We start from the raw sequence: 9,837 nt of genomic DNA, 5'->3' as shown, positions 1-9,837 counted from the left end.
TAAATCTTATACTAGAGGAGGGCCCCACATGATAAAGGGAGAATGACCAAAGCATCCTCTTTTGTTTTAAAAGATTGGATTACGTCCACGATCACAACTTGTGGCCCCCTTTTATATTATCACCAACATAATAAAAAACAAATTCTAACATTGTTATAAGCCTTTTTACTCTGCGTATGTTAAGAATTTAGTTCCTATATTTTAATTTATTTTTATATTTTAATTTGATCAATTTTAATTTATATATTTTACAAATTAGTCGATTTTAATTTCTATATTTTTAAGTAATTAATTTCTAATGACACATGTATTGCATGTGAATTACATGTTTAATTTTTTTATAAATCAAAATAAATAACATTATATATAACATATTTAATATATGAAGATAAAATAAATAATATTTTATAAATAAAAAAGTTAAAAATAATATAGAAATTTAGAACTATACTAGAAAGTAATTTATAATATTAAATTAAAATAATATTCATGATAAGTACAAAAGATATTTACATTAAATTGATTAAATATGAATGATATTTACATTAAATTAATAATCAATTTTAATAATAGTAATTAAAAATAAATATTGAAATCTTATATGATATTTTTAAATTTTTTTTAAAAAATCTCTCTCATCCGCTTACAACTTCATGTATAATAATAATAATAATAACAATAAGTATAAGTATAAAAAGTATTTGCTTAGCATGGAAGAACCAACTTATAAAAAAATTAATTAAAATGATCCTACATATCTATCCAGTGCTCTCTAGTGTCATTGTTGTTCAAATATTTCTTTTGAAATATTTGTACTATTAACGGATGCTCTTATAACTGTAACACTAATTAAGTGATAATTAAAAGATAAAATTAATCTCTATTTATATACTTAGACTTCTATTTAAGTTATAACTTTATTTTATTATATTAGTAAATATGAAAATAAAAAGTTTACTTCTAAAAAGTAAAAATAATTAAGAAGTTTTTAGAATTGTTATGAAGATTTTTATTAATAAGTGGATGTCCATCAAATAAAGATAAGTTTGATATATATTAGGATTCTAATGTTTATTAGAATTAAACTTTTATATTATTTATACTTCTTATGCCTATAAATATAGATTTTGAAAAAGTGTTGTAAACATCACTGTTGATCCATAAAAATACGTTATCTTTTACTCTCTTATTTCTCTTGCTTTTACTTCCTCTATTCTTTTTATTTCATAAAAAAACAATATTTTAACCATAATTATCAATTTTTTGACTTATTGGTGGTGAGTATGCTTAGACTTTTATTCAAGTTATAACTCTATTTTAAAGTTAATAAATTTATCACAATTTATTTTAAATCTAGAGTTATAACTAATAATTCTAAATTAAATTCTAAATATTTTTAAATGTCAATTTAGTAATACAATAGTAAATAAAGGACATTCTCGTCGGTTCAAAAATTTTCCAAATTCATGCTTTTATATATATATATATATATTATATAAATTATAAATTATAAATCATATATGTAAAAATAATAAGCTAATATGACATTACACATGCAGAAATTCAATAATCCGTCAACAAGTGTCAGTCAATGAATTGAAATATATGTTTAGTTAGATACAAATAAAATGATAAAATTATTTGAATATTTTTTAAAATTTTAGCGTGTCATTAATATAAATTATTATATATTAAAGCTTCAATTCTGTGTGGACTTAGTAAAAAGGGTTGATAGCTTCGTTTTGTTTTGTACCTGAAAAGAAGATATTCTGTCTGTAATAGATTGGAGTTCTTCAGGTGGAGTAAATATTTAAGTGATCAGTGGGGTTTAGAAAGGGTGAGTTTATGTTTTGTCTTAATATTATATTTTATTTAAGTTTAGTTGAATTCCAATTATATGCTTTGAATTTCATTTAAATTAATGAATTGAGTTTTAATTTCATTCCATCGAGTGCTTTTAATAGCATAATATTCTCTCCTTTGAATGGGGTAATTTAAGAATTATATAAAAATTTATTTAATATCAGTTTATTAATCGACTTATAATGTATATTTTATATATTAAAATAAGGTACATTATATTTATTGCATATTATAAATATTTAAATAATACAAGTTAATTAAAATGCATTTCAATAACTAATAAAAGACGGATAAAATCATTTTAAACGAGTCCTTATTAAATCAAATTAACTGAATTAGTGTAAAATCAGTAAAATAACGGTGACAATAACTGGAAGGACTACTCTACCTTCCAATAATCTGTGATTATTACTTACCTCCTTGCATTGATTTCTCCTAGCTAGAGTGCATTTATTCAAGGCATGGCTGACGATGCTTAGTTGGCACAAGAAATTGTTAGTAGGAAGAAGTTATTCCCTCAAAATAGATCTCCAGTTAGCTAGATTTTGTACTAGATATTGCTGATGCTATGGGTCTACTAGAACAATTTGTGGGACTGGCTGCATTACGTTCTCTATCTCTTTTAATGAGACTTGGTGGGTTTCTTTAGGGGAGCTAAGCCTAAGGGTCTTAGGCAAGAGGATCACCTGCCCGCCTACCTCTTTCTCATTTCGATGAATGTCTTGCAATTGAGCATATGGGATATTTATATTTTACCCAAAATGTCAAAAAATAAAGCCCACTCATCTTTCATTTGCTGATAAACTTTTGATTTTCTCCACGGCCACTATGGATTCAGTGGTAGGGCATTTGGACCAGTTTTCTAATATTTCTAAACTTCAATTACGATTACTAGCTGGGTTGCGAAGCAACTCAGTTATGCAACTTATACCATCTGTGATTATATCCAAATTTGTTGTTCATTTTACCAAAAGCAGTACTTCAGAAATAATGTGTACGTGTTATATATTTTTGGAAAGGCAAGAATGATGCTACCATAGGAGCCAGGATTAGTTGGTTCCCTAAATATGAAGGATATTCTTGCGGCTGAGGGTTCATTGAGGATTGCCTGGTTGTAGGCACACACATATATATATATGTGTGTGTGTGTGTCTTGAAAGACAAATCATTATGGCAGGTTTCAGCAAGTGGAGATAAAAGCTGATCAAGTATAGAAGAGCTGCAGCACATTCATCTACTTAATCATTGGGGGACGGCCATTTTTCTTTTTATATCTTTGAGACAATATTTTTAGATTTATATAAAGGTAAATGAGTTTCAATGATTTGCTTTACGCACTAGCCACTAAGAATGGCCCAAAATGATATAAAGTTAAACGTGAAGTGGGAAAGCTTAAAACTTTGTCGACTTTTAAATACTAACAAGTAACAAGTAAAAACCAACAAAAATCTCTTATATATATATATACTAAAACCAAACACTGCACTAACTCTAGCTTCTTACACTAAAATACTCTGGTTTCTCAAAACAAAACCATTTCTTTTTCCATCATCCCCTCAGTTTGCGAAAGTATTAATATATCCTAAAAGTAATTAAACCCACCATTATCATCAGATTATATATATTACGTATGTTTGAATCCATGTTTAAGTGATTAATGGTGGGGTTTGATCGGACATGACAGTAGCGACGTTATTGCATGGCCATGCAGATGAAAACTGCTGCAGTTGCTTCAATAGCAAAATTTGATGTGTGTCCGATAATTTTCGTCGGAGAATACTATGTTCAGACCGGAGGCGGTTGTTGTCTGTTGCTACACGGTGACAGTGGCACAAAACGAGCCTCAACTGGTTGGTCAGTTCTCTGTTCTCGAGTTTAAGCCGGTTCACCTGGTTCCTTAAGTTTTCTAAATGCTTCTGTTTACGCATCCGTGACCTCCTGGCTGATTCACGGTTCGATATCATGCGTCTCCTCTTTCGCTCGTCGATGACGGAGGAATCCGGTTGGTTTGGTTCATCCGAACCTGAGTTCGAATTTGTATGGCCCTGGAGTGGTTCATCTGAAACGGAACCCAATATTGCGGGTTCTATTGTTTGGGAAATGGAGAGAAGTTCCGAGCAATCCCACGGCGTGAAGCCGCTTTCCAAAGCCAGATATTGATCGTTGTCGAACATCAAACCGGAGGAAAAAACGGTCGGAACAGTGGAAAACATGACTTTACTAGTGCTAATAAAAATGAAAAAAAAAGAAAGTAAAAGGAAATAAATCAAAAGCTTGTAAAAGTATATGGGAAAGGAAGGAAGGAGGAGAAAAGGGAAGAAATGCAGCGTAGGAGGCTCATATTTATGGATGAATCCTGAGAACTGTTGTGGGCTCCATGTTACTTCATGAAAATTCAAATCAAGGGTATTTTTGTAAGTATGTCCCTTTACATACGTGTATAAACTGTATAGGTGTAAAAATAACTTCTCCTATAAATCGAATTTACGTATTCCTTTTTTATATTTTTATGAGGAAAAAACCAAAGCGAAAAGTGATATGAGACAATGCTACTTTGGAAAGGTCGATTTTTTGCTTAGTCAGCAAGAAACAAATAGTGTGGGATCCATTCTAGAAACGTGGCGGATTGTGAGAGGAGGAGAGTGAAAAGAGCCAATAGTTTGGGAGGATGCTGACGTGGAGCCAAGCATAGGTGGAAAAAAAAAACTGGGATGGCAGATATGAAATAATAGGTCGTCATCGGCACTAAACCGGTCTCTTACTAGTTCTATAAGAATTTGTACATTTACCAAACCGACGCGCAGCCTTTTAGAGTTTGATAAAAATATAATATTAAATATTAAAAAATATAACTATATCTTCTTTTCGGTACATAAAATAGAACTATATTTAAACCTTACTTCTTAAATTAGTTTTTATTTTATTTTATTAACAATTAGATTATCAAACATGCACAGTATGGCTAAAAACTATAACGTATATCTATAAAAATTTTATTAAAGAAATTTAAATGTAATTTTAATTAAAATGATAAATGTAAAGTTTCATATTCATAATTATTTATGTTTAAATTTTATTATGTATTTTTATTCTTTTAAATTTATTTAATATAAAAGATAAGTAGACAACTCATAAAGCATATTTAAATTATTTGTACTTGTGTAAATATTTTGTTATATAAATTTAAAATATGGGTGTTTTTAAATTATATGTAAATGCACGATTAAGTTGATGTTACTTATCAATTCGATCTTAACTCAGCTAACTAATAATTAAAAAAACTTCTTTTATAATATAAAAAATATTTTACCAGGGGCATCGGGAGGCGAGGCAGACAAAAGTGAAATTATATTTTAGCTCTTATAAAATTTTATGACTTAAGATATGCTGAGTTAGGTGGAAAAGTGAATGGATGAATGGAAGGAAAGGAAAAGTAGAAAAAATAAATAAATTTTGAGTGTGTTTGGTTGAGAAGCAAAGTAAGAGAAATAAAAATAGTAGGAATGATCATTTTTGCATAAAAATCAAATTTCCAAATTGGGATGACGATGGGAGAGAAAATGATAGAGATGTACATGTTAGTTCAAGACTATGTATTTTTTAAATATTTTATTTTATTACCTATACCAAGTAATAGATGAAAAGAGAAAGTAACTTTCTTTACATTTTTTTGTCTCTCCTATCAAACGCACCTATAAAATTAAAAACAATATATGTTTTCTATCATCTTAGTTTTTCATGCCTTCGTTCTTCCAATTTTCTTTCTACCTTATCAAGTAAAATTTTAATCCTAACCTCCTCCAAAACTTTTTTTTTAGCTTCGCCCATGCATTCTATGAGAATATTGTTGTCTTTTTAAATTATATAAAATTTTAAAAGTCACACTTAACAGGATTCGAGTCTGAAATATCAAAATTTTAATGTCTTAACTTTAATATTTTAACTAAAATTTCATTTCATTTTAACATTTATTTTTTATAAATATATTTGTTGCTTAATTTTTACATCCACATCATAATTGAGTGTGCTATGATCTAATTTATATTATATTTGTGAAAAATAAAATAAAATAAAATAAATAAAATAAAGAACACACAAATTTTACGTGGAAACCTTTTCGGGAAAAAACACGGGCAGAGGAGAAGAAAATTCACTATGTCGAAAAATTTAACTCAAATACAAGAGGAATAGACTATGTCTATTTATAGGCTTGCAAAGCCATATTCTAGTAGGATTGAAACACCTTATCCTAATCAATATAAAATAGATGGAGTTTAATAAGGTTTAAAAACCTTATTCTAAAATAAAATAAAAGAAGTCTAGTTCTATATGGATTTTACTTTTATTTTATTTTCCATCGTATTTTATTTAAATAAGAATTTGGGTCACTTAATTCTAACAATCTCCACCTTGACACAAATTCTCAATGAACAACTTCTTCATCGCGAACTTTCAATAAACAAGTTCTCCACCTCTTCCATAAAACCCCTTAAGGGTTTAACTTCAACAATGAACACCAACCAAGTCTAAGCAATGCTCAAACTTGGTTATAGGAAGTGACTTAGTCATCATATCTGCAGGATTTTCATGAGTACTAATTTTGCTCACAACAATATCACCACGAGCAATAATATCATGAACAAAATGATACCGAATATCAATGTGTTTTGTTCTCTCATGAAACATTTGATCTTTTGTAAGAAAGATGGCACTCTGACTGTCACAAAATACTGTGTTGATTTGAAGGTCTTCATTGAGTTTACTAAATAGTCCTTCAACCAAATAGCTTCTTTACAAGCCTCAGTAATCGCCATGTACTCAGCTTCAGTGGTAGACAAAGCGATTGTAGTTTGCAAAGTGGCTTTCCAACTAATTGCACAACCTCTGATTGTAAAGACGTAACCTGTGAGAGATCTTCTTCTATCAAGGTCTCCAGCAAAATCAGTGTAACATTCCGAAATAGGGCCTAAACGGAACAGTGGTTGCGAAACCACAAATTTAGGGTAAAAAAAATATATATATATATATATATATATTATTATTATTATTTTGAGGTTCATGGTATGATTACATGATTGTGTGAAAATTTCGTGATAAAATTCTATGCATAAAGTGCTTAAATTGAGGTTAGGGACTAAATCGAATAATTTGCAAAACTTGCATTCTAGAAGTTTTTAGTATGAAATTATTTTGGAATATTAATTAGGAGATATTAAATGGTAATTTGACCAATTTTAAGTTCATGGACAAAATTAGGACATGGAAGGAATTTTTGAAAGTTTAGTAAGGAGGGGCATTTTGGTCATTTGATTATTAACATTAATAAAAAGGTGAAAAAGATGATAAAATTGTATCATCTTCTTCAAGTTACCAACAGAACCTTACCTCTCTCCATAGCTGGGGTTTATTCAACTTTCAAGCTTCATAGTAAGTGATTCCAAGCCCCGTTTTTAATGATCTTTACGTTTTTTAAGTCCCGGTAGCTCGATAAAGCTTATGCTAGCAATAATTCAAGTTAGGAATCAAATTTGGAAAAATACCCATAGGTGAAATTTGTGTATTTTGATGTTTTATGATGGAATATGAGGTTTTAAATTATGTTAGACAACTTGTGCTACTTGGTTTTAAGTGAAAACGAGTAAAAAGGCTTAATCGGTAAAAATACCTAATAGTCATAAGTACATGTTAGTGTGTGAATTTGATGTTGACATAGAAGGGAAAAATGATCAGCATGTCATAAAACATAAGAAAATAGGATGAAGTTTAATTTACGAGCCTTGGGGCAAAAGTGCAAATATGTGAAAGTTTAGGGCAAAATGTAATTTTGCCAAAGTTTGAGTAAAGGGTTGTTTTGATAAATGTTGATATTAAATAAGCTAAATTTGCTATTATAGATCAAGAAGAGCGAAATTGAGAGTAGATCGGGAAAAGAAAAAGTAAAGGACTAAATTGTAAAGTTTAGTCACATTTTGTATCGAGGTAAGTTTACAGTAAATAAATGCAATATTCTTTTATTTTACATTATTATTGTCAATTTCCAGCAGTTATATATTTATGTTATGAAAATATTTAAAGTCGAATTTAAGGTGAAGTGACAGAGGAAAAGTGTTAGAAAGCCGGTTAAACCCTAGGAATGTTAGGATATTAGGGTTGACAGACGAACGAAATGAGCCATGTAAGTCCATATTAGAAATATGGCTTTGGAGACAGGATTGAGCCATGTAAGTCCATATTATATATGGCATTGGAGACAGGACTAATTCATGTAAGTCCATGTCAAAGACATGGCATTAGCGAGATATTGATGAGCAGGAGCGACCTAGTATCCTTAGTATTCGAGTGGTTCAACGGGTCAGGATACGAGTTAAATTACAGTGAATTAACAGCAAAGGAAAAGTAGATTATACTTATGAAAAGGAAAGGTCGTAAGAAAGAAGTTAAGGGAATAAAGAAGAAGATAGAAATTGAGAAGTAAAGAAATTTATGATGTTAGATGATATTATGCATAATTATCCATTATGTTGAATGTTGTGATTTATTTGCTTGTAAGCTTACTAAGCCTAGTGCTTAATCTCTTTATTTTCTTCTTCTTATAGTACTTATCTAGCCACTCGGGATCGAAAGAAACGTCGGAGGCCGATCACACTATCAAAGAAATAACTTCGGTATAATTAGGCGTTTTGTTTTGTGTATGGCATGTATAGAAACTTAGCCACTTTTGGTATAATATGAACAATGAATGATGTGTAAATACTTGCTAGTGATTAGCTAATAAAATGGCCGATGATATGCATGTTTATTAATATGTATGATTGAATGGTGATTATCACATGAAAATTATGAAAAATGTGAAAGTAACCTAAAAACAGATTCAAGTAACAGCAATGACGTAACTTTGAAAAATCACTAAAAATTTTATAAACATAGTTTGAAGATGAATAATATATGAAATTAAAGCTTATTATGTCTATTTTCTTATGGAATAAGAAAAATAGGTAAAGGTATTATATTTCATTATATATCTGAGTTTTAGTGAAACAGGGTCAGAGCAATTTCTGGAACCCCTATTTCACCTTTGGAAATTCACCATAAATTGTACAAAACTAATTAGAAGGTATACTTTATATGGTTATAATCCTTGTTGAGTCTAGTTTTAATAGAAACAAACGGCTTAGTTATATGAATTTTGTAAAAGAAGAAACATGGTTCGTAGTAACAAGAGGTTAGTGCAGTCGAGTTTTGAAACAGGGGAAACTTTAACTAATAAACTGTACTAATTGGCCAAGTCAAAATCTATGAAAAAATTAGTAGATAGAGATATGAGTGTAGTTTCAGGAAAAATTTACGGATCTTAATTTCGAGTTTGAACTCAAGATATGAATTTTAGGCGACTCGACGCAGAATGGCAGCACATTCGAAATGCTTAAATAAACAATTTAAACCTATTTAAGGGATAGAATAAGTTTAGTAATGCCTCATGCTCGATTCTGGAAACAGTCTCGGGTAAGGAGTGTTACATTTATTGGTATCAGAGCAGGTTTAGTCGGTTCTCGGAGCAGTTAGTGTGAGAAAAGTCTAGCTATACATGCCATACTTGTATTTTGATAGTGTGACGACTCGACGATTTTTTTAAATATTTTGTTTTATAGTAATGGATCCCGGGTGAGCCGGTGATGATGATGTAGAAAGTAATGCTCCTGCTTCCACAGAAGGGGCAACGCCATCTAAGAATAGGCCAGTAATAGTTGATCAGGGAGGAGTGACTCGAGAAGCTCTCTTCCGAGCTTTGAATGATTTATTTGCCGAGTTCGTTAAATGCAATCTGGCGCTTAGACCTCCACCCCTCATGATTCTCGGGCTACCCATGTAGCTCAAGCTTCCCCGATCCACAGTGCAGTGGTAAGAGAAAAACCACCAGTTGATAGAATTAGGAAACAAGGGGCAGAAGAGTTCCGAGCAACAAAAGATGATGAT

General features: G+C 30.2%; 1 protein-coding gene across 1 annotated transcript; it reads right to left on the bottom strand.

Annotated features, from left to right (window-relative positions):
* Positions 1-3,295: 3,295 nt before the first annotated feature.
* On the bottom strand, positions 3,296-4,356 carry LOC108478991 (basic leucine zipper 4-like). The gene has a single exon (XM_017781438.2). The coding sequence runs from the start codon at positions 4,074-4,076 to the stop codon at positions 3,510-3,512; it is 567 nt and encodes a 188-aa protein (XP_017636927.1). The 5' UTR covers positions 4,077-4,356; the 3' UTR covers positions 3,296-3,509.
* Positions 4,357-9,837: the final 5,481 nt, after the last annotated feature.

Source organism: Gossypium arboreum, chromosome 11, assembly GCF_025698485.1.
Source record: "Gossypium arboreum isolate Shixiya-1 chromosome 11, ASM2569848v2, whole genome shotgun sequence".
NCBI classification, from domain to species: Eukaryota; Viridiplantae; Streptophyta; class Magnoliopsida; order Malvales; family Malvaceae; genus Gossypium; species Gossypium arboreum.
This window is presented reverse-complemented; position numbering and strand designations above follow the sequence as displayed.